At 31.3% G+C, this 27,082-nt stretch overlaps 1 protein-coding gene across 10 annotated transcripts in view; it reads left to right on the plus strand.

The window, feature by feature from the left end:
• LOC129947229 (protein alan shepard) overlaps positions 1 to 27,082 on the plus strand; it is a 638,535-nt gene that overhangs the window by 481,902 nt on the left and 129,551 nt on the right. For 2 of the 10 annotated variants that reach the window (XM_056057721.1, XM_056057722.1), the window contains exon 1: positions 11,194 to 11,244. The exons of the other annotated variants lie outside the window; for them this stretch is intronic. In XM_056057721.1, coding sequence (XP_055913696.1) covers positions 11,209 to 11,244 — 36 coding nt within the window. In that variant the 5' untranslated portion in view covers positions 11,194 to 11,208. Of the gene's footprint in view, positions 1 to 11,193; positions 11,245 to 27,082 lie in introns of those variants that run through there. 10 annotated transcript variants of the gene reach the window in all.

Raw genomic sequence — 27,082 nt, forward strand, 5'->3', positions numbered from 1 at the left:
TTTTCATTTTCATTCATTCAAGAGGGTGTTATGGAATGAAGAAGGAATGTCTTACATTATTGAATTTAATTTATTTGACAGATGAAAAAAGACAACGGACATAGGACTTCTGTTCTGACTATAGTTGTGACTTTGAAGAATTTAAATTGAATTTACGTTTTGGGAGAAATTATGGAAACAAAAAAAAAATGGATACCTTTATAAAATTTCCATTTTTCAATTGATGTTCTTTTTAAAATTGGTGATGAATTCAAAATTATTTAAATTTTATTTGATATTTTCAGTTTTGTTTAAATACAAAAAAATACTATTGAATTTCTGTTGTAAAAGAAAATCCTTTCAAAAAAATATTACGTATACGCCACCGAATATTTTTCTGGTAATATGTCGAAAAATAAACTTTGAAGTGAAAATTTTAATGAAAAGGTTTATTTAAAGTGAAAGTATTGAAGTATTTAAATAAATTATCTGCAAAGAAGGAATTGTATGCATTTTTAAAGCTTGAAAAATAACCTTGAAAAAAACTTAAGTTGCACTTTATTTTTTATATTTTTTTTTCTTAATCAAAAAGAGTTTCTTTCAAAGGCACACAAATTGTTTTTCCTTCGAAATTTAAGTAACCGAACTAAAGTTTATAAATATTTTGACATTTGTTACGTTTTTTTTGGTATTGAAGTTAGTTAAATTGATCATTTTAGCATTCCTTGAAGTCCAGGAGCTTAGAATACTTTTTATCGTTAACCATACTTAATTTAATTGCACCCAAAACAATTCTTATGAGTCAAAACTGAATAATAAAATATGTATCACTTCGAATACTTTTCAAAAACGAGAAATCACGTTTTTGAAATCTGTAGGTTTTAGAAAAAAAGATTTTCTTAAAAAAAAACTACTAAAAATTTGGAAAAACATGATTTAAGAGTCGAATATCCTGTGAAACAATAAAGGTATTTACCTTAGACTTTCATCACCTCAAATAAAGATTATTTAAAAAGTCTGTTAAATGTACAGTGTCTTACAAAAATAAAAACTACTAAAAATTGGTACAAAAAATTAATGAAAACTTGAATATCTTGTGAAAAACAAAAAATATTGACCTCAAGCTATCAGAAACCTTTAAAAAAACGTTGTTTTTATTGCCTTTAAACTTGTTCCACTTATAAAACAATTGTTTTGAATTTTTGGTAATTATTTTTCGAAAAATCCATTCTTAAACCTGATTTTTATTGTCTTCAAATTTTGTTCAAGCCTTACAAAATAATGTTGCTATCTTCTGATAAAATTTAGAGGAAGATCATTTATTTAAAAAAAAGCCACACTAAATTGGTTTAAAACTTATTTTTAACTTCAGTTGAAAAGCTTTAAATTTAGTTTCATATTTTGAAAAAGAACAACAGATATATTTTATAACATCTTATTAATGTATATATTATTTTTTCAAAAAGAATTTCATACCAAGAACCCTCAAAAATGCCATCAAACGTCACTAACTTTTTATTACAAACCCAAAAATTCTAACACGTTCGTATCTTTGGACTCGTGGTTGGTTGATATCAATTCATAAAAGACTTCCTTTTAAATTCAACAAAAAGTCCATGTCCTGTTCTATGCTATACCTATGCATATTAACAATTCCATTTGTTGTCCACCTTTTTCAATTCTTTTCTTATTTTTTTAAAAATTTCAAATTGAGGACAATTCCTGGCTAGCCATTTTTTCCATGCTATTATTTTCTTTTCTTTTTTGTCTGTCTTGAAGAGTGAGCAAAATTAATGGTTCCAAATCCTCTTGGGGTGGCAATGGAGTAGCTATAGCGCGTTGGTGGATGTTGGTGCCGATGACATTGCCTTAAAATATTTTAATCTACATTCTTGTGAATAAAATCAACAATTGGTAGCCCAAGAAGAGAAAGAGCAGGACCAAGACGAAAGTCCTTTCTTTTTTTTATAAAATCTATATATAGAATTTTCCATTGCTTCAGGATCAGGCTGGGGTCTGAAAATCCGTGTCTTGAATTCCAAAGTGGACAAGAGGAATTCCCTCACGTATTTTCACATTTAAATGAGGGTTTCCTTTTCATCATCATCTTCTGCGTCTTCTTCATCTTCGTCCCCTCGCCATCTTTCAACATGGAAGAAAATAAGGTTCTCAAGATATTGTGGTGAAGAATGCGTGAAAAAAGTCACCCACAAAATGTTGTATAAGCTCAATTCTGCTGCCGTAATGGTTCCTTCCTGTGAAGAAAACTGAGTGACGACCGTTTCCTCGTCTCTATTGCCATCGTCTTCGTCGACAATAGTCTTAACAAAAAAAGTAAAATAAAACCTGCAAAAAGAAGGTGAGAAGAAATTCTCCGAAAAACTTATTTTGTTGTGAGTATATGGAAAGGTATTTGTTCTTTTCTTTAAATTGAAAAATCGCACAGCAGACTTAATTAAGATATTCGTCTTGTTCAGTATTTTTTATTCTTCGTCTTCGACTTATTCTTCTTCTTCTTCATAAAATGAATAAAACTACGGAAGAACTTTGAATAGAAAATTTATTTCTTTGTTGTTGGCTGTAAAAGGTTAAAAATATTTTAATAGGATAAAATAAACAAGGATGTATTCTTGAGCTGCTGCATAAAGAAATAAGGAATAAGAAGAAAAAAAGGACGAACAAGGCGATGCATTTTTTGGTACGTTTTGTGCCTGTGAAAAGCTTCGAATCCTTTCACGTTTCTCTGTCTGAGTCCTGTCGGTTGGTTGGATGCATTCTGTCTTCAACAGATTTTCTTCTCAAGAGTTAAAAATAAAAAACAAAACACACACACACCAAAATGCACGTGCTATGATGACGAAAGGATCTAAATGATGAGGATGCACATCCTTTCTAGAAGGTAGAGGTTTATATGGAGTGTCGTCGTCGTAGTTGTCATCGTTGTCGAAATAATGGATTCACGCTAGTGGGGCATATGCTAAGGCATACGTATATAGTCTCCTGTATGGGTATACAAAAATGTGCTCGTGGTAAAACTTGAACTGACTGATTGATGATGTATGGCTGAACGATCAGGTTGAGATTTTTTTTGGGTTGAAAAGCCCTTAAGTTGACTTAAGTGAATACGAGTAGTTTCAGGAGGAAGAAGAAATGGAATGATTGTCAAAGAAAACTCTTAATCAACCCAATCTTTGTTACTGACAGTTTTTGGTTAGATAAGGATTGTGGCCTAATGAAACAGCAAAAATAACAACACACTCAAAGTGTATAAGGTTCTTTGCTTCTATTACTAAGGGACCGAATTTAAAGAGATTTAAAAGTAAACGCAAGGGTTTGAACGAAAAAGGTCCTTAAATCAAAAGTTCAACATTTAAAAGTCACTATTAAAAATACACACTAAAATGTAAGTAGATAAAGAGTCAAGTCAAGTGTCATCCTCTTGGCTCCCCCTTCCCCTGGGGGATCTATGCCTTTTGGAAAATAGTTCATAACTTGCCAATGACCAGTCATTAAAAGTTTATGTAGCCAAGCTGCTTTATGTTAATATTGGACCAAAATTTAAGTTGGAAGTATATATCAGGACTACCAACAGAATTTAAAATTTTCACTGATGTTCTTCTTCAAAAATTATTTCACATAACCAAAGTTAAATTATGAAGCTTTTGAGTCTGATCCTTCAAATTAAAATATTTAATTTAATGAATTCGTAAAAAAAAACAAACGTTAGAACTTAAGACTAATATTACATTTATTCTTAGATTTATAGATTTACAATGCTTTAAGTTATTTGTAAAAAAAATCTAAACTGACGTTTTGAAAAAATGTACTTTAAATGTTTTATGAAATCAATTGGTTGAAGGGACTGTTTTTACCATAGTTCGATCTGCTTGATATAGGACGTAAAAGAACTTGTCTTCTAATACTTGTATGGCTATAAATAAAGGTTAATTGTTCCAAAATTGATCTTGATATGACTGACCCATTGATTAATTTTATATTAAAGCACATCTAAATGTACTCTATGTGTTTAGAAAGCGATGGAAGATTTATGATCGTGAGCCTATGATTGTACGGTGGAAGTTCGAGCCTATCGGACCATGGGAAGATACGGAAGCAGAAGCGCATGAATCTTCTTTGTACTCCTTCTATTCTGTTTATATGGACTGTATAAAAACGAGCCCATATTATGTTATTCCAATACTGGTCTTACAAATGATTTATAACGGAGTTTAAGAATATAAGGGTCGCGAAAATCATGTGAAAACCGTTTTATAAATCTGAGTAACTCATTTTCTTTTTTAATAATATAGTCATATTAACCTAGGTCAGAGAAAGCAGAGACTTTAGTCAAATAAAAAAAGTCTAATTGATAATTGAAAATCAAAACATTTTGTTTGCGTGTAAAACACATTGATTTGCATTTGTCTATGTTTAGTAAAAGCTTATTTTTAAAACACCATTCGCGAAAACTGTTTAGATCAACTTGTAAAAATAAACAGTCGTCAAGTGAGTCAATACGTTTGACTTTAATGTCATCAGCCTAAATGAAAACAGATGAGTGTTTTATAATAGAATGTAAGTCTTTAACGTACAAAACAAACAGAAAAGGTCCTGAGTGTCTACCTTGTGGTACGCCAGAGTTGGTATACAAATATGATGACCGCTCATTCCTTAAAACTACGCTGTATGATCTACTATATAAGTACGACGAAAGATAGATAGATAGATAGATATTTTATTGGCAAAGAAAAAGTTACATTGTTTACAATATTTTTAAGTCATTGCACAGCACAGAGATATGATATCAATTTGTATCTTACTACTGAAAATAATAATTATGTTTTAAACAGCATGTCTATGTCTTAATATTTATAAGTTTGAAGGAAAACATTGCAAAGAAAAAACCTTCATTCGAATTTTGTTTATAATTATATCACAGATATGTTATGCTTAAATTTAATAGGAACTAATTTCCGAATAAATATATAAATAAATAAATAAATAGGCAAACAAATAAGTTAATAAATACACGAATGAATTAATAAATGAGTAAATAAGTAAATAAATAAATAAATAAATAAATAAATAAATAAATAAATAAATAAATAAATAAATAAATAAATAAATAAATAAATAAATAAATAAATACAAAAATAAAGAAGTAAAAATCAAACAAATAAATAAACAAATAAAGACACAAATAAATAAATAAATATAAACATATATAAATTAGTAAAGGAGAAAAAATGTTTAAATAAATAAGTAGATAGTAGAATGAATACATAATAAGATACATTAATTAATAAATAAACAAAAAAAAAATACTTATAATGATGCATAAATTAACAGTATAAAAATATAAATAATACACAAGATAATAAATAATACATAAATAACAGTTAATACAAGAATAAAAAAAAAGAAAAAAAAAATATGTTTGACAATTTATTAAATCAAGTTTCTAATCAGAGAGTTTTCACTTAATACACATTTTCTGGAAAATTTTTGATTGAGAATTTCAATTTTCTTGTCTATTTTTAACACGTTCGTTGTCTCTATTGTGGGTTGAATAATGCCAGGGGAGCTTCAGCATCATTTTTAAAATTTTGTTTTGGAGAATTTGCAATTTTTTAATATGCATTAGAGCACAATTACCCCATACGGGCGATCCATATAACAGTATTGCTTGAAAAACGACTTTAAAAATAATAAGTTTATTGTGTTTGCTAAGTAATGACCTTCGGTTAATAAGCGGATATAACATTTTTATTCCGACATTTATTTTATTTGCTGTCATTTCTGTGTGTTTCTTGAAGGTCAACTTCTTATCTAAGTAAATACCTAAATACTTGACAGAGCTGACCCACGGTATATCACAGTTATTTAAGTTTATATTACGACTGGGTAAAAAACAATCCTTTCTTTTTCTGGTGAAAAAGATAGCTTGGCTTTTCCCAGCATTGATTTTAATTTTCCAGTGTTTGAATATTGTTAATTATATTATCAGGATGTTCATCGGATGAGAATATAGCAATGTCATCTGCATACATACCGAATTCACAATTTTTCAAAACTGGAAAATCTGAGATAAAAATATTGAACAACGTAGGAGATAACACTGATCCTTGAGGAACGCCAGCAGGAATAGTTTTTGAGATTGAATTTTGTCCATTAAGTGAAACTATGAATGTTCTTTCACTTAAAAAACTTTGTATAAGTTTTATTAAAAAAGTTGGACATTCATTTATAATAAGTTTATAAATAAGTGCATTGTGCCAAACAGTGTCAAACGCTTTTTCAACATCTAGCAAAACTAATCCTGTTGAAGTACGACGAAACCCAACTAACAAATTTATCGTTAAAGCCTTGAGATTTAAGTTTGGAAGTTAATGTTTTATGGCACAATTTTTCAAGTCTGAAGGCACATTCAACTTGTTTCCGTTTTTCAAACGAATCTAATAAGAAAAAACTGAAATGAAAGAGAAATGAAATGTTGACTTATTTTGAACAAAACCACCTTTACTGTCACTTAATATAGACTTACAATTAAACGATATAACTTTACAAATAATGGACTCAAATCACTTAGGGTAGACGGACAGTTTTGCAACGGGACGATAATTCTGTAATTTATTTTTACTACCCTTTTTATGTAATGGTTTAAGATTTAAGCTATTCATTAAAAAGAATATGAAGAGGATAGGATAAATAGGATGCGCTTTTTTTCAAAATATAGGAAGGTACACCATCTGGACCAGACCTTAACAAACTTAAAGTTTTTTAAGTTTTTTAGGCAAGAGTCAAACCATGAAGGAGATTTAGAAATATTGCGTGGTTTTCGCAATGTTGAGGTCTCATAAAAAAAGTTAAAGAGAACACAGTAGAATTGATAGCACATAACATTAATGTCATAGTTTTCAAACAAATGATTCCAGTTAACATTACATAACAGGTTAAAAAGTTCATTAAGTCTGCTTTTTTTGAAGTTAAGTTCTATATTTTCTTTCGAGCAATTAGGAATATTACATATGTACATACATTAAAATTAAAAGATAGGTCTAATGCTTGGTGATGTTGGTCTTCTTCGACAAGTAGGGTATTGGCTGAATTTACAGCAATATCAGCATTGAGTGTGTCCGAGAAGAATATAAGGTCCAATATTTTGTGGAAGTTGTTGGCAATTCCATCGAATTGGATTCATCCACATGAGGAAAGACCGTCAATTGTCAAGAATTCGTTGGTAAAAGACATAGTAATAGGAAATAGATAGTTCTCTTCCGTCTGCTTAGTCTAGATCAAGTTTGGAAGATTGAAATCTCCTAAGACTAGCAGCTCGTGTTGGTTCAATTTGATTGTTTATTTCGTCTATGCAATTAATTGAGTTTTCATAAACGTTATTAGGAGACCTGGGAGGTATGTGGCGATGATGTACAGCTATCCTGTCTCAGTTTTAACTTTTATGTAAATCATTTCTACATCAGATTGATGAAAGTCGTCAACGAAAGTGCATATCAAGCCATTTTTTACGTCAAGCAAAAATCCACCTCCTACAGTGCTGATGTCATTAAAGCAGTGTCTATCACGCTACACTTGATAATTCGAATCGAAGAGTTCCGTATCAAAGAATGTAATGTTTAGCCAAGTTTCAGTCAAAATGATTATCTCGTGTGGTAGAATGGTTATATTTTTGCAGACATTATTGATCTTGGTCTGTAGTCCGTTGACATTTTGATAATAGATTAGAATTTTTTGAAGCTGTTTCTTTGATAACGTTGCATTGTATGGATATTGCGAAAATGGTTAGAAGATGATATTCTTGTCCTGATTTGCTTATTTTCAAATTTGTGGACTATTATACCACATAGAAAGGAAGTCTTGAACTCCAAAGATCGAGTCGGGCATTCGTAGTTTGAAAGATGCATATTTCGAATAGTTGCGGTGGATCAATTTCTCTACTTTCATGGTTGTCGGGAAGCCAAACTTTTTTTCAAATATTCACACAAAACTTTATCGAATTAAACATTTGATTTAGTAAGTTTTCTTCAATTTTAAACAAGAGTCTTTTCAAAAAAGCAAAAGCAAGAGATTGAAAATTGAGTTTCATTAGATCTTTAACTCTGTAATTTTGTAAATTATCTTCAATGTTGAATACCATCCCGTTTCTGCTTGAACTTCTTATATAAATTAAAACTACAATTTATAATTTTTGAAAATAGTTTCGATTTTGACGCTCTTTTGACTGAAATTCAATTAATAATATGTAATACTGTCAATCTTCAAACATTTGTAAAACTTCGAAAAGTGTGCCATCAATTTCATATTATTATGAAAAATACTATCAATCGAATATTTCTTTTAGTTTTCAATGAAAGTCAACAATAATATTTTCTATAAGATGAAAACCCTTCGAAAACGTTCGTTTTCAGAAGATATTTCCGTAAAAAATAAATTTTAACTAATTTTTAGCATTATTTTTTTAATTTTTTATGTTTTGTGAGAAAAACGGTTCGTTAATTTTTACTTAAAATCATATCATTGACCATTTGGGGTCAATGAAATATTGCAATTCTTTTTAAGCTGTTTTGGCAAAAAAATGCCCAGCAAAATTGTCAATTTGACAAACTAAACCTATTCAAATAACTTCCAAAACGATTTTTTTGAAAAAAAAACTACTTAAAAAAATAAAGTTGGACTATGAAACCTAAACACTCTTTTTCTAAAATAAACTTAAAAATCGTTCAAATTTTCTGCGTGCAAATTGCTTCAGTAAAATGAAATCCTTCTTTTCTTAATTTTGGATCAAACATTCCGAAATTTATTTTGTCATACAGTACGTGACTTTATTAAATCAAATTTCAGAAAACTGTCAATGTCAATAGATTTCCTTGAAAGCAGCTCTTTTCAAAAAAAAAATAATAAAAACAATTGCAAATTTCAAAATTGTTTCCTTTTTTTCCAGCATTTACTTTGTTTGACATTTAGAAAGTTTATTCGTTCTTTGTTTTAATATCTTAAATTAAATTAAAATTAAAATTATTTAACTTAAGCAACATATTTCCAAGTAATACCAATTCCAATGAGTGTAAAAACAAAATATTGGAGTAGGTTAATACCAAAAGTCAAACCGAAAAAAGTTCTTCGCCCACAGAATAACCTTTTAAAATTTATAAAACAAATATTTCCCACAAATGAATACATTGCAAATGTTAATTCTACTTCAATTCCATATTTTAAATTTCAGACTTTTCAATTTACAGCACAAAAATGTTCTTGTTTTGAGTTTAACAAACTGTTTTGTTGTTAACATAAAAAACCAAATAGATGCAATTCAAATATAACACAACTTTTTTTAACATATTATATGATGTTTCAAGACGATTGGTAGACAATAATATTAAGACAAGACAAATGTTTTGAACAAGTTGAAAAATCATCATACCCCACACCCCCCTCTAACCCCTACACAAATGCCGTTTGGCTTTTAGGTCAAACATCAGAAACACAAAAACAAATTAATGTACTTTCAAAGTCAATGAGTTCATGGAATTTGCCGAAAAATATTTCCTCATGCAACACCACCCCATATCATCTCCCATTCCTCCCCCAACTACCCCATTCTCTGCACCCTCTCTCCCTAAGACTGAAATATGCGAACAAAATTTTTGATCTTAAAAATAAACCCACAATAAATGGCATACACTCGTACGGTAGCATAGCATAGCACAGCATAACACAGCACCCACATAAAATTTGTTTTCATTCAAGTACCCGAAACCAAAATGCCGGCGTTGCACGATTAAAGATGTACAAATGGCCAAAACCATAAAAAAAAATAAAAGCTTTTCCAACAACAAACTGTATCCTACCAAACCGGATATAGTACACATACCAACATTGTACACGAGTACCGTTGTACAGTGAACAGAACACCCTAACCTAAACCAACTCTTTAACTCGGGAACATTTTTGAAGAATGAAATAGTTGATTAAACTTGATTGCGTCGATTTTCCCAACGGACACGGAAAATGCGAAATGTGATGGCAATGTTTCTCTCTCTCTCTCTTCTCTCCAAGATTGCAAATTTTCCACCAAAAAAAAAGAAAACAAAAAGAAAAACATGAAAAACTTTTCTCTGGAAACTTAAATATCTCTCTCAATCTCTCACTCTCTCAAACTTTCGAATTCTCAAAATTAAGGGATGGAAAAGTTTCCTCTTCCTTTGAATGGCGATGGAATTGAATTGGAAAAGTTGAAGCTATATCTAAAGACAAAGATAAAGGCTTTTTTGGGGGTAGGTTTCTACTTTCTGCTTTTGTGTAGTTTCTGTGCTTTTTTTCCACTCTCTTTCGTATCCGTGATAAAGTTTTGCTTTGCGTAGATGGAGCTGTTCTTGTTGTTGTTGTTTTAGTTGTTGTTGTTGGGGTTTTCTTGAATCTGCTTTTGAGAATCTTCCGTTGCCGTCATCAGCAACAGCCGCACAATGCGAACACCAGAAATCAAGTGGCTACGGAACATAACGGGCGCGGTGTATCCTTAGACCTTTTTTCAAAAACATTGGTTTCTAAAAACTTAAAATATTTTAACAAACTAAAAACAGTTCTGTTTCTAAATATCCCCTTGTCCCAAAAATACCTATAAACGAACTTTTCGGTGTTGAAAAAAAAATTATAAACAATTTAAGCATAAATAAAGGATACAACTCACTCTCAAAGGACTACCAACCATCGTACGACGAGCGACAGACGGACTAGAATTGAATTCGTGTTAAAGCATCCTGAAACTTAAAGGTTAGTGCTAAATCCATGTGCTTAATTCTCTCTGTGCGTTTGGTGTAATTTATAGATTTAAATAAATAAATTTAAACAAAAGTCGAAGTATGTTTAAATGTGCTTGACAAGATATTCCAAATTTTATTTTTCCAAATAAGGACACAGAAAAAATAAAGTAAAATATATTTAAAACGAAAAAAATAAAAACAACATCAAACTCAGAGAATGTCCTTTGGAGAGTAGGATGATGACATATAAATACAAAAATTGTTTTGTTTAATGTATAATGCATGTCTGGATGTGTGTATTTTTCTTCTTTTAAACAAAAACATACAAATTTGAAACAAAAAAAAGTTAACAAAGCAAATTAAAAAAAAGAAAAAACTAAACTAAACAAAAAGAGTCAAAAAAGCACCGGGAAAGGACTCGTAAGGACTTACATATTTTGTTCTGCAAACGATGTGCTATTGTGGAAAACTCGTCTATTGCCATATGGTGAGTGTTTGGTGTTTAATCCTTTTTATTTTCGTCCTGGTGATATTTTTCTTTTGTTTTTGTATTTTGTTCTGCTTGTGAAAATGATTAAATCTCATCCTTTTTCTGCATGGCTTTCATTTTGTTTTGGAAACCTGTAAACTCTTTATAGGTACACCCACCCATCCTTACAACGACCGACGACGCACGTTGGAAAATGAAGGAAAAATGGTATATAAAGCATGATAAATCACTTTATTACAAAATAACCCACGGATAATGACACTTACAATGACACACACACACACTCGCACACATAACAAAAAATGTGTAAAATGTCCTTTTTCCTGTGAAGAAAGTTCCTACCATATGGTAGCGTGGGCCATTTTTCATTTTCAAATAGAAGGAAAGTAAAGAAAAACCAACCGCCCACCTTTCTTTTTTTTTGTAGAGGAGACTTACAACGCAGGATAGGGTTGGCGTCATTTTTATGTCTTAAGAGACGTAAAGGGTGCGTACATATATTTCTTCCTTGCAAGGACATTACATTTTGTATCGTTGTCACTCAATTAACTTCACACCAGTACCGACTTTTTTTCCTTTTCTTCGTATTCCTTCTTTTTTTTAACTCAGAGTTGGGTGGGGGTGGTTTGGAGGGTTAGGGTGGAGTATAACAGAGATAATATGGTGGCGGCGGAGGCTTCCAATGACGTCGACGTCGACGCCGATGAACGTTCAACAGGTTGAGAATTCGTTTCGTTCCAATACAATATTGAGTTCCGTATTTCTTTTTGTTTTTTAAGTTCTCTGTGTCGCTTCGTTTATCCATTTTTTGTATGTAACCCTTCGTTTGGGGTATGAACTTAATTAAAACCTTATGGGGGTAATCATTTTTTTATATATATTTTTACCCCAGATACACATCAATTTGTTGTTGCTTTGTTTATTTTATTGATATATGCGTGTGTCAACATTTTGATTGTGGAAATATTTGCTTTTGGGTTTTCTTTTTTTCTTTATTTTTCATTCGATTTTAATTTAAAATTAATTTTATCAAATTGATGAGAATTGGATGGGATGAGAAATGGTTTTTTGTATTTCAATATGGAAAACCTACTTTTGTGTGTGTATCTGTGTATCTTTTGATAGATATAGATTGCATGGATAGATTTGGGATAGTGACGCATGGCATGATTCCATATGGAAGTATTTATTTTAACATATTTTTTGGCTAATGGTTTTAGTATTTAAATATATGTATACATAGATTTTCTTTATTTTTGCAAAGCTTCGAAATTGATGATTTAAATATGTCAGCTTTAAAGGATGGATGTAGAAATATGCAATTTTAATTAAAATATTCTTATAAATAAATGACACAAAGAGAATAAAATCATTTCAAAACTGTACTGAATTTATTCTATGACCTAAAAATAGGAACATTATAGAATCATATCATTCTCTGCATTTTACGTTTGCATATGGAATATGTGAAATGTGAATGTGTTAAAACGGAAAGAAGTAAAATATCCTTTGGAATTTTTATGGACTTATTTTATTTATGGTTCGAATGAGAAAGTATACAAAAAAAAAACGATTACAGCGAGTATCATGAAAATACCATTCATTCGGAGGTTTTTTTTCGGTTAAAGGTTACAACCTGTTGATTAAAAGTTACACTCACAGAAAAAAAAGCTGTCATGAGTTTCATTGAAAAATATCCTTAAGAGATTTAAGGAAAATAGTGATTTGGTTTGCAATTTTGTTTAAAATAATTTCTTTCAAATTCGGAATTATTCGAAAGGTACTGCAAATATCTCCAAATTGTGAAGAAAAAATTTGCTCAAAAAACCCTTTTTTTTAAACTCTGTTTTTAAATATTTGCTTAATGATTTTCGCTTAAATTTGCATCTAAAATATCAAATTGACATTTAGATATCAAATTGACTTTTAAAATTTTATAATTCAGCCTGAAGCATAATACGCCGCTCTAGCTTAAATTTCAAATTGCATGTTGGTTTTAAAAGGGGAAATGGTATTTTCTAAATATAAAAACGATAGTAAAAAACATATTTCAGAACGTATTTTTTAACAATAATAGGCTCAAATATATAGACTTTGATTTTTCTACTTTCAATTTAATTAGGGAACAACTGTATTTTTGATTCTATGTCATAAAATAAGTTATGTTTGGGGGATTTATTGTTTCGCATTTAGCGATGTTAATGAGACAACATTCCTCTATTTAGAACGTGGAGTATAGTTTTCAAAACCTCAATTGAATTTTCTACACAAGTTTTAGCTTAAGTTAAAAGCTGTGTACTAACCTTAAAGCATTACTTTTTGTCTGAGTTAAGATAAAGTTTAAATAAAATAAATAAATAAACGTTGAGAACTAGGGCCTAGTGACGTACAACTCTTAACCATTGCTGTGTGCGAGTACTGTTGTCAGGGATAGAGGGGGCCTACAATCTTTAAATTGCGTTGTGTAACTTTTTTTTCAAATCAACAGTGAAATTTGACTGGTCGTGGTTCAAGTTGGACGCCCAATTTTCGAACACTCTTTCCTTTCAACATTTCTGTGTACCATATTTTAGCAATAACCTACCGAATTTTTGTGATTAATCGTTTCGGAATAGTTGGCGTAGACTAAAGACTCACATATCCTTTCAAGCGGCGATAAATGTCAAATCACAGGATCTTAAAGGCCAATTTTTTTTGTTATATTAAGCGAACACTAAAGGGGTTGTGTATACCTTTAATTTGCCAAAGACACAGTGTGAGCATTAGGAAAATAAGGAAAGGTTGCATAGAAGGTGTCGGTGTACATTGATTTAAAATTCCTGAAGATTGCAATGACAGGAAATGACAGAGCGTGGCAAGGCATTCCACATTCGCGTAGTACGGCTAAAAATGAATATCTGTACTTCGGTCGCATTTGGGCTCAAGGGTAAACCGATGGGCATTCCTAGAAGCGTGGATATTACGGTTCTATTGTTTAAGGGGAGGAACGCAACTGGCTATTTCACTGGAGCATATTCCATTAAAATAACGGTGAAAAAGGGTGAGACAAGAAACTTTTCGTGGATGTTCATGTGACGTTAACGAGTTGATGATGTCAATGTCAGTAATCATTTTAAAAGCTCTTCTTTGAATACTGTTTAAGAGGTTTAAATAAGTTATTGAAGCTCCAGATGAGAGGGATGAGAGTTATATTCAAGTTTCGGACATATATAGACACATTTCTTGCATTTCTTCAAAAAACCTAGACATCTTGCGGCACTTTTGGCGACATCGCATATGTGATCGCTGCACAAAAGGTGGGTGCTGATGCACATTCCGACGATATCGAGATTTACAGTTTCGTTGATGCAAGTGCCACTAATGGATAGTGGCAGAGAGAGTATATCTCGCTCTGACGATAAGACAGCATTGGGTTTTCAAAGCATTAAATTCCACGCGGTTTTGTATTCCCCATTGTTCAATCCTGTGTAGGTCGGAATTTAATAAGCTTTTCATATTTTGCCGCTACGGTTCCACATCCGAAGAGGAGGGTTGTGAGTCTCGAAACTAATATGAAAAGTTGAGAGTGCTTGCGTCAGCAAAACAATGTATTGGATTAGAAGTAGCAGACAGGAGATCATTTATAAAAATGACTTAAAGGTTCGAGGACAAAACGGAGCCCTGAGGCACACCAGCCTTTATATTATGAGTTTCAGACTTGAATCCGTCCAAAACAACTTGTGTTGAACAGTTCGAAAGAAAATTTCTAATCTAACGAAGAAGATATTCGTCAATACCAAAAGCACGCATTTTCGATAAAAGAGCAAGATGAAATATCAAGTGCAATAATCTTACTTTCTCAAAAACGATGTAAAGATTTGTTCCACTGTTCGGTGAGATGAACCATGGCATCAACAGTGGTAAAATAACGTGTACCAATCGTTTTCTTTAATAAACCAATTGTGATAAGATTTGTATACTCTTGAGGATTTTCACTATTCGAAATACTGCATTTTAATATATTGACCTATCCATTCCAGTAAATCAAAAGTGACCGTAAAATTTTGCACAAATTGAAAGCTTTGCTCAAGCATCAGTCTATTCATGTTGACATGTGTAACCAAATCAAAAATAAATCACTTAAAAGCTGATAAAATGTGCTCCAGTTAAAGAGTTACGAACTCAGAGTTATATATGTACATCTAAAAACCACACTCTTTAATTTTGAAGTAGTGTCAGATATTTTCTGAAATTGTTTGTCTGTTCTCAATTTTTGTGGAAGAATCATATTTATTATTTTTCCATATAAATTGTCAAATTTCTGGATCTATATTGACATACAAAATAAAACTAGTTTTCAAATCGATTTTTTCAGAAAATTGTTAGATTTTTGAAGAATTTTTTCTTTCAAAATGTTAACAGCAATGTTTTGTTAAAACGAACAGTTTCTATGTCCTCAAGTCTAAAATCAATTTTTACCAATTATAAGCAGTCTTTTCTTTTTATTTTTTTCTTATTTTTTTAACTGTTAATTCGATTTCATGAACTGAACAAAATGACAAAAACGTTGTTGTGAATCATTAAATCATTGTTTTGTTCGTAAAATACTTAATCGAGATTACAGAAACGGGATCTGCTTATATCCAATATTTTTATATTTTTATTTGTATTTAATTTTTGAACACACTAATAATTCTAAATCAAAATGGCCTTATCAATTTATTAAATAAACTAAACATTTTCACTATGGTAAAATATACGGGCTCTTACACTCAAACAAGATCGAACTGACTCTATAATTGAAGCCGAAGTAACATTTTAAGTTACGTAAATTCAACTATCATGCAAGTTTCCAAGTCCTTATCGGAAAACCCTTTACATATCAGTGATTACTGAAAACAATTTTCGTAAGTCATTAATTTCAAATTTGCTCTTCGGCATTTTTTGATCTTGAATAGACTATTAATATTTGTATCATAAAATTATAATAACTGCTTTGGGAAGTACGTAGAATCTTTAAGATTAATTAATTTTTGGTCAATTGGTGCACATCTCAAGAAAAAAGTTAAAAGTTGCCTACAAAATCGTCTGAAGTTTGTTAATAACAAAATAACTTCATGTTATATAAAACAAATTCTTTGTACTTTAGAAGAGAATTATATTTTCCAAGATAAATTTTAAATTTCAAAAACCGAGATCTTAAAGATTTTATTCCATCAAAATCTTTTTTTTAAATTAATTCTTAAGGTCCCTTTTAAATTTTCTAATAATCGATTCTTTTAAAATTCTTTACCTATTTTTACACAATTTTTTAAAAAAAAATCTGATAAAATTAAGAACTAAAATATTTAACAAAATGAAATTTACAGTTTAAATGTCATAAAAATATATTTTTCAGCAGTCTTGTATTTTTATATGAAATACAATTTTTTTAAATGCTCTTCATGAAACAAAATTTCAGCAATAAAACAACAAAATCAAAGAAGAAGTACGTGTTTTGTTACTTTGGTTTTGCATTTTACTAGTTTTTAAAAACTTCTATTTAAGTTTTGAGTTTATGCTTAAAGTGCACTGAAAAAGTGAGTAAAAGTTTTCATCGAAAACGTTTTCACAGAACTTAACTCGTTCTCCAAGTATTGATCAAACTTATTACTGGCTGTGTATATCTTTTCATGTTACCTAGAAGCGTTTGTACAGCTCGAAAATTTCAAAATGTTAAAAAAAAAAAATATTTCTGAAGAAGAATTTTTCTTTTTTTGGGATCAATCTTGGAAACCAATTCATATTTTTTCCAATATTTTTGAACTGTAAACAATGATCTTTGATGCTGAAATATTTGATTATAAATCCAACAGAATTTTTTTAGATACTATTATTTTTGTATACTTTCGAGAATGAATTCAGTTCATAACATCATAAGTTTTTATATGGATGAGATTTCTTGTAGTTTTTTTTAATTTGTGGCTTCGGAACATCTTGAACGCCAAACTACCAAATGGCATTTTCTTCAATTACTGTTTCAAAGGTCGTCATAAGGTAACAATAAATAGCAACTTGGTCAAAGACATGTTCAATTTTTAAAAAGTTATAAAATATTTTAATAGCTTAAACAAAAAAAAACATTTTAGAAGTAAAATAAATATTTTACATACTTTTAACTTCAATTTCATGTTTTTATTTTTATGGCACTAAAATATCAACCATCATAATTTTTCCACAGTTGTTTGAAAGACAAGACAGTGATAAAATAAAAATAAACGAAAGACTGTTGCTTCAGATAATCTTAAAGCAATAAAAAAGTTGAATTATGTTTTGTCTACATTGAGTATAATATAATTTATATTTTCCATAAAACAAAATTTTCAAAAAACGATTATTTACATAAAATTATAAAAATAGCTTCATTCCATCACAAAAAGGTATTTAAAGACTCTTTTCTTTTTGTTGGTACTTAGATAAGAAAGTTTTTTTGAAATCATAATGACCACAATATTTCTTGCCATCAGTTAATTTTTTAAGTATTATGGGTGCGGTGTTGATAAGACTTCAATGTTTTTGCTTACAAAAAGATGTTTTCATTAAAATATCATAATAAAATTCATAATAATTGTATACTATACGTCAGACGATGACAGACGGCCTCTAAAACTTTTGTTGTTTAGTGTACTTTTGAAGATTGAAGATACACATACCAAGAACCACCCTTAAGCAACAAGTCATTAAATATATACATATATGTGTGTAGGTATAGATACATATTTCATGCCAAGATGTTTTATTTATTTCATCAAGAAATTAAGTTACAGTAGAATGATAATAATAATTATTCAACTCACATCCTATTTTCGTAATTAGTAGTTGGTTATCTTATATCCTTGCAAACTAGACCCTTAAAGTCCTCTTTTATCCGGCTGTCGGAAAGAGTCAGTTTAAGTTGAAAAAATATTTAAAATAAATTTAAAAAAAAAAAACAGGAAAATCTCAAAAAGATGAACAAAAACAGACTCCGTTTGTATTTGAAATTATCTCACAATAATACCGGAGCAAAAATTGCCTTATTTGAAAATTTTAATAAATAAAATTTGCTTTCATTGCAGCCCTTTGTCGGAATTCTTTTAAGATTAAGAAGTAGTATTCCGTAAATTTAAAATGGCTTCTTTTGGTTTCTTGCGTTTTCAATCCAGCAATCAACGTTTGAGAATTGGAATTTCCAATAGTTGCAGGTACAGAAATATTTGTTTTATGTTTTTTAACTTTCAAAAACTCGGGTTTACTTTCTCAGCGGCAACTCTTGTATCCAAAAACTAATTTTTTTTATTTTTCATCAAGTATTTAGATGAGACATTAAAAAGTCGTTTGCTCAATAAAGTTTCTAGTCACCACGCACCGGCGTCGATAACTGCCTGGCATCTTCGAGGCATGCTTTCTACTAATTTAACGGCGTATTCTAGTGACAAGGCAAGGCAAGACTATTGGTGGAAGTTGAGCAGGCTCGCGTGAGGACAGAACGTGCCCATATAGAACATTCAACAGTAAAAATGACATTTTCAAAATCTCTATCAATATTCTCATACGCCCAAGCGAGTCGCTTCGTCACATGTTTTTCAGTCAACAGAGGCTTCTCATTGTGTTGCTCATGAGTATGAAGAAGGGTTCGTATAGTTTCTAAACCTTTTGCCATTAATTTTGCTTGTCCTTGCCGCAGTGTTAAAACAGGATTCCACGAAAACAGATTCACTATTCTTTTTTCATCTTTTTTGTTCACTTTTTCTATCGAGCCACGATCTGGTTAATTATCAACGTGTTTAGCCACTTTATATCGCTGTATCCACGTCTGTACAAACGCCTTCGACTTTCTCATATATTTACAAGCGGCTGATTGCGACATTTTGGGACCTTCGGGTGGATGCAAAGCCTCGTAGCGCGACGCGTACTTAGCACTCATGGCGTTTAACGTGATTCTCTTTCAAAAGATCAACGACAACTGAACCTTTGTTGAAAATGTATCAAGGACAAAGCTTCCCTCTATCCGCATTAGAGCGAAATCTTTTATTAACTGTCGGTAAAGTCGACCACGCTCTTACTTAACAGACTGTATCTTTCATCTTTAGTAACAATACTTCGTGAACATTGATTAGAAAATAGCCTACAAAATTCGGTGAAAGTCGAACTTTAGTCGAGAACTTCATTTATGCATCTTCAACACTTCCTAAAAAATCTCCTTAATTTGTAGTCGAGCAAAATATTTGTTGTTTGGGGCAAGGGGTGAAAGGGGTTGGATTGCAGTTTCATCCAAACAGCAGTAGTTTTATTTTTTCGAAAAAAGTGATAGGGGCACTTTATAGCACATATAATTTTGCAACAACAAGATTATTAATTTTTACTTGCGTACAGTTGAAAGATTTAAAGAATTATCAGTGATTCTTTCTTAAGTTATAAAAACCTTGGTTATAGTTGGAAAAACATGCTCTTTAAAACCAATTTTAAAGTTACGCCGAATTTTTCACTTTTTTTTAATAATTACTAAAAAGTTAATCCCCATTAAATTTTAAAAGTAAAAAATCAATTTTTCACCAAAATATACTTTTCTTGTAGTATTTCAAATATTTAAGCTTTTTTCAACAATATTCGGCATTTTTTTTGTTTAGTGTTCTTAATACCCTTTTAAATGAAACAAGAATCATAAAATTGGGATAAAGTATTGCCAAATTCCAAATAGTTTTACTCACCAAACTTTTTCACGGTTTAGTAATTTGTAAAAATTAAATCCTTCAACTTTGTTGCAATGATTTCAAAATGAATGTCAAATTTTCCTATAATACACGTCAATAGAAGGAAAAAGCCGTTCTTCTTTCTGTCAACTTACCTTTGTGATTTTTTTTTTACACTTCAGAATTTAAGAAAGTAGTAAGCTTATCGCAAGCGTCAAACTACGATCAGAGGCAATGAATTCGAATAAAAAGTTAACTAAAAAATACATTTTTGACTCTACAAATATTTGTTAAACCAACGTTACTAATGTCAAAATTTTGTAAAAAAATAACAATTGAGGGTTTTTTGGTTATAGAGGGTGCGACATAGAGAGGGACAGATAAATAAACAATTTAACAGAAAAATTGCATTGCATTTTTTAAATTAACTACTATGCCATTTTACATTAAATAAAATAATTACTTAGTTTTAAACATTATATCCGTTAAATATTGTCCTCTATTATTAATACCTACATTAACGAAGCCTTTCCCGGAAGCTTTTCATTGGTCGTCGGATCATTTGAGGTGTAATGGCTGCCACTTCCTGAGTGATTGCCTCCTTAAGTGCTACCAACGATGTTGGGTGGTGAGTGTGGACTTGGATCTTTAAATGTCCCCAAATAAAAACATCACAAAGTGATAAATCGGGGACCTTGGTGTCCAGGTAATGTCTTCTCGTAAAGAAAGAAGATGCCCTGGAAACATATCTCTCAAAATGGTTAGTAAACACCGTGATGTGTGTGCTGTGGCTCCATCTTGTTGAAACTAGACGTCTTTGTGGTTCCTAGTAAACTGATTTAAGTTTGATTGGAGAAAGGTCTCAATCATTAACTGTAACTTTTTGCCCATTTTCATCAAAAAAAATACGGACCTAACACACCAAATTCAGCAGCAGCACTCCAAACTGTCACTTAAGGGCTGTGAAGTGGTCGTTGATGAATTTCTTGAGGGTTTTCTGTTGCCCAGTATCGGAAATTTTGTTTATTTACAGTGCCCGATAGATGGAAATGGGCCTCGCCAGACGAAATTAAAACATCTCAAATGGTAATGTTTTGAAGAACGTCTTCACAAACAGCTCTGCGAGTTTCAAAATCTCTCTCACTTATTTCTTGTGCGATCATCATTTTGTAGGGATGCATATGATGATGTCTGTGCAAAATTCGTCTTACAATCCTATCAGACAAGGCAATCCCAAGGCAGCAGCATATTTAAGTGCTGAACGCCTTGGAGATTAGTGGATAGCCGCACTTACACGTGCCACATTATCTGGCGTTGTTGCGGTTAAAGGTCGACCAGAAGATTTTCTCTTTAGCGCAGAACCCGTTGCCCCAAAGTTTGACAACTAAACTTTTACTGTTTTTCTATCCGGAACATGATCGTGTCGACCAAGTTGAAATCGAATACAAAAAGCTCGCTGAGTAGTAATCGCAGAACCACCATTACCGATATATTCCTCTACGACAAATGCGCGTAGCTAACCGTGCCACGCCATTATGATTGCTAAAAACGGCACGTAGACCTTATTTTATCTATAATTAGCTTTAAATATAAAAATCTAAAAATACGGAAGGTTTTTTGCCGGACCCTGTATAAAACACTAGTAAGAAAATTGTGTCTCCTATTACGTTCAGCTTAGATAACCTTAAATCAATTCAAGCTCCAAAATACCCATATTACGTCAGGATTTTAAGATATCAACTTTTTAAAACACATACATACATATGTGAATGTGGCTTTTTGAGGCTATATAAATTCAAGAAGTAGTCTTTTCCACCTGAATTTGTGATGGTTTTCCAAATCGTTAGACCCTATTTTCAATATTCACTGAAAACATTTACAAATTTTCATTCAATTTAAAAAAAAATCTTTATGTTAAAACAGTTTTTAAAACCGAAAAATAAAATGAAATGAAATATATTGTCAAAATATAAAAATTGGTGGAAAATCATACAAAAAATGTAAATTCAAAATTTCTCATAAACATTCAAATAAAAACTCTAAAGAAAGATTCTAAAATGATTTAAACTTTATCTAAAAGACTTGGACTTTGAAAAATGAATAAATCAAATTGTGTTTTATTTAAGTCTTAAAAACACCGTTTTTGTTTGTTATTAACACTTTTTTAATAAAGATATTTTACAAAGGTTATGTAATAGAAAAATTATAAGTCAAAATTTAAATTGAGGACAATTTATTCCTTTAAAATAAAGACAGGAAAAAGCTTAATTTAGCTGACCAGTGATAAAAAAAATGTTCATCTTATAGAGATTCTACTGTATTTAAAAAAATTAAAGTCAGACAGAAATGTTTTGTTTTGATTCAATATATTTTTTCACTTAAAAACAAAATTGTTTAATGTTTCACCAACATTTAAAAAATAATGATTGTCCATTTTTCAGGTCTACCAAACACAAATTCTTTAAACAATTTTATTTTTCTATTTCCTAATTTTTATTATTTTTGTCAGATCAAATTAAATTAACACAATTTCAAAGAAAACTTCCATCTTTTTAACGCTTTTATAAGTTTGTTGAACTACACCTTCTTAAAGGTAATACGAACAATTGACAGTTCACTGCGACTCAAAAGTCCCTTTTAAAAAAACAAGTAATTTTCCCATCCTGCAAGACTAGTGACATTTAGCCTTCGGATAGGCGAAATCTTACGACCCTTCTTATTTTCGACTTGGGTATATGTACCTACTGTAAGTCTTTGTTTTAGAAGGGGAGAATATCAAAAGAGACGTCAATGACTTCACGAATTTGGGAAGCAGACGAATTTATTGTACATATTCCACAGTTTATTGACTTCAATTACTTACAAAAAGATGAAGGTGAAGACTTTTCTTGAAACCTACGCCTTGTAAGAAATGTTTGATATACAAATGCTGAAATATTCAGCTCAACCTTTATTTAGAATTTAAAATATTTATAAACTTAATTTTTCATAGGAAAAACCTATTGTTGGATTTTATTTCCTCCTCTTCCTTAAATGTTAAGCTAGAAATAATTCCATTTATTTGACTTAAAAAAAATCGTAATATTTTCCCACTCGCATTTTTCTATCTCCACCTGACAAAAACTATATAATCCTTGACCTTTGACATAGAGTCATAGTGGAAAAATTAATTTGCAATTTTTCTCGACCATATCTCCACCGTCATCGTTGTCGCCTTCGTCCTTGTCGTGGGCTGTGCGTCGTCGTCATTCTTCATCCTCGAAAACCTGTCAAGCTATTTTTTTCACATTCCTTTCTTTCCTTCTTTCTTTTTATATTCCTATTCTCAAAAATTAAAGCATAATTTCGATTTATTTTTACCACATTTTCAAGAATTTTAGTTTTAAGCGGTTGAAAATTCTTTGAATATTTAATAAAAAACAAAATTCACGTAAAAATGTTAGAAAGAAGAAAAAATAGTTCTCACTTCAAATGAAATAACTTGGATGCTTTGGCTCTTCTAAAGTGGTCTAAAAATATTAAAATAAAAAGTTAAAAAACAAAAAAGTTTAAAGGAAGAAGAAGAAATTATAAGCCCTTCTTTATTTCTCGTCCATCTTTCTGTGACCACACCAAGTAAGAGTACGGATACACACATTCCCCAACACCTTCTTTCTTATTCCTATCTTATAACTACTATATGAAGGTACATCTATTTAACCCCTATACCACATCCTCATCCCCAAAAAAATATCCTTTAAGCAAAAGAAGCGAGAGCGTTCTTGAAGATAAGTTTTATTTTTATAAGCATTTTCTGTAAAAGTGGCTGTTTCTTCGTTTGGTTCCTCTCACTTCCGCTTCATGGTGCCGGAGCCGGATATTCCCATTTTTTTCTATATATCTTCTCGCCAAAAGAAATATAATAATTTTATATATACATATATGTATATTTATAAAAAGAAGCACGACATGACGAAGAAGAGCAAGAAGAAGAAGATGAAGACCAAGACTTTCGACTAAGAAGAAGCATCATACTAAAAAAAATGTCTTCTTCTTTTTCTACTTTTCTGAGAGGAAACCCTCATAAACTTTCAAGAGACACACGCAGGATAAGAGACAGAAGAAACAAAAAAAGAAGAAGAATTCTTTGCTTCTCGACCATAAGCACTTAGAAAAAAAAATGAAGAACAAAAAAGAAAGAAAGACAAAAAATAAGAAAAATACAAGACACAAATAAGAAGAATATGAATTTGTTTTCAAGGGGTTCTAGAATATATGGAAGAAGGGGTAGTTTTTGCATTGCCTTATAAAGGGTGTTTTTTTGTTGTAGAAATATAGATTTTCAAGTTGGCAACACTATTTTAATAGCTGGTGGCCAATTTGACAGCTGTCAATGACATTTCAACGTCAATAGACTGACGCTTGAGCAACGCTTTAAAAGTGCGGAAATTTATTTCGAAACTCAAATGTATGTAAGAAATATGTATCAAGGACGTAAATTTGACAGGCAACGTAATACTGTCGAAATTTTACGGGCATTAAACCAAACTGCCGAATTTGAAATCCTCAAGTGTTGAGGAACCGTTTAGTCCACAAAAACAGACTGTTTGGTTTAATAAGTTTCTCGGACTTCTCTAAAAAAACGAAGCTGGCCAGAACGTTACAATCAGTGAAGACCGTAATAGAGCCTAGGTTGCTAACTTTTTCGTTTATAAATTGAAAAACTTTGATGTGCAGAGAAGATGTTTTTTCAATAAGTGAAACTCGTACCTCAGTTGATTTGGTAACCACATAGTTTAACGTTAAAAACTCGGACTCGTAAATTGTCCTCCAAGATAGTTCGATTTTAAGCTCGACTATTTTCTGTGGAGATACAAGAGGCGCTAGTCTTCGTCGATAATCCCGAAACGATTGACCTCTTAAAAGACGTCAATTCTCCATGTTATTGCCGATGGTAAAGCCATAAAAGTTGAACAAATTAGTCGTCAATTGAACCTCCAGATTATACTATTCCCTAAACAGGTTTGGCAGTAAAACGTCAGAAATCATATTTCAGTTCTTATTCCAGAAGATTGTCTTTCGAATTGTTTCGAATATTTGATTTCAAAGTTCTATACTTCTCAAAAGAACACCCTTTTGGCATTACATCCCTAACACACCATCCGAATTTCAACCCCCTATGCCCATTTCACTATCATTTAATAAAAATCGTTTTGCACGTATCTACGAAAAGTGGACCTAGAGGGCAACACACATGTTTCATGTGTAAATTTACTCATCGTCTATCCTAAAGGCCAAATGGGGATGTTCTTGACGAGGGTTGGGGGAGTGGATGAACAATTTTATTTTGTCTTGTTTTTTTTTAGATTCTGGAGTAACTCAGGTCGGACAAGTTGTGTAAGGGTAAAAAAAGGGATAAGAAGGGGTGGACGAAGCTAAGGGTATTAAAGATATGAAGAGTTTTAATGATTCGCCCCAAGCCCTCTGTGTTTTTCACAAAACACATTTGAAATTCAAACTACGTAACGGACACATAAAAATATTCTGCTTCATATGTTTGGGCTGATGGTTGGTTGGATGGTTGGTTGAATCGAGTTGAGTTGAGTTGAGTTAAGTTGGTTCGTTGCAAACATGTTCAGAGTTCATGTGCCGGAAAAGTTTTTCCTATACTCTAACCCTAGACATCAACCCTTGTGTAGTGTGTTGTATAGATACTGTAACTATAGCATGCGGCAATTTCCTCTCTGTTTGTACCTCCATTTTCACAATATTTAGTCGGTAATGGTGGTGGAGGAACGGTGGAGCGGGGCAGCAAGTACAAGTGCGAGGATTTTGTGCATAGTACTTTGGTCTGGGTGTGATACACACAACACTCTATCCTCTATCGATCCAATTTGGGTAGAAGAACAGTCGTCGTCGTCGTCGGTCTATAGGATTCAACCCCTACTCGTGCTTTCACCATCTCAAACCCTTTCCTCCCAAAAAATAGTTTTAACCAGAAAATTATTCAGCAAAACTTCAAGTTTTGCAATGTTTTTCTTTTTTTGTTTTTTGTCGACGCAAAACTTAGTTCGAAGAATCATTCTTATTATTCACTCTTTTCCCAAACTCCTGGAGAACTCGAACTCCCTCACGTCTCATGTCCCATCGCTTAGTTGAAAAATTCCTTCCTTCAACCCTGTTTAAACCTTTCCTTTCACTATTTCTCTCTCTAACTGTCTTCTCAAGGTGCTGGCTGTGTTTTAGGTATGATGATGCTCTGAAAAGAGGGTGGTGGATAGATGGTGGAGGTTAAAAGTTGGAAAGGTGTTTTTCAGGCAAACGTCATTTTGAGTGTTAAGTGGAATTTCATTAGGTGACGCGGTCGCACTCAGAATGGATTAAAACGCAGAGGGTTTTAAAAGGTGTTGGAGGTTTTTCTATTGAATTAACCTGGCACTAGCGCGGGGGAGGATGTGTGAGGGATGGGTATATAAGTACTATAAGGTTAAATGAGATAGAGATGAAGTGGTGGGGGTAGAAATATATATAGTGTGTGTTTTAACATTCATTTAAATTAAAGTTTCCTCATTTTTATTTTATTCTGCAAGTCTAAGTTATTCATTATTGTTTAAGTCGTGCGATGGAGATTAGAAGGAATATAGTTATTTCTTGTTTTTGTTTTTTTTTGTTTTAATTCTTCTTCTTGTGAAATAATTATGGAAGAAGGTTTCACTAAGGAGATGAAAGAGAGAATAGAATGTTATATGGATGAGTATCTTTTTGGAGATGATACGATTTTTGTAAGACTTGGAAACTTTGATGATAACTTTAAATTTTATTCTTTTTGCAATAGAAGACATTCCAGGTGTTGGTGCAATGGTGCAACTTTTAAAAAGAAATATTTTTTGAAGATTTTATCCATTAAGAGTTGATAGTTTTTTTTTAATACATTTAATTTTTATTTTGATATTAATTTTCAGTGGTTTCTTTGTTTTTCATATTTGGCTTCCAAAAAAAGATTTGGATACTCTTTGAATGTTTAAAGTTAAAATTGTGAGAGTTAAGAAAATAGTGTAGGATTTAAGAAGAAATACAAATGCATATTAATCTCAAAATTTTAAATATCAAAACGTTCCACATTCGTGATGTGCGGCAACCAGAAAAATCTTTTTTCTAGTTCGAAC

This window comes from Eupeodes corollae, chromosome 2 (assembly GCF_945859685.1).
Source record: "Eupeodes corollae chromosome 2, idEupCoro1.1, whole genome shotgun sequence".
Taxonomy (NCBI): Eukaryota; Metazoa; Arthropoda; class Insecta; order Diptera; family Syrphidae; genus Eupeodes; species Eupeodes corollae.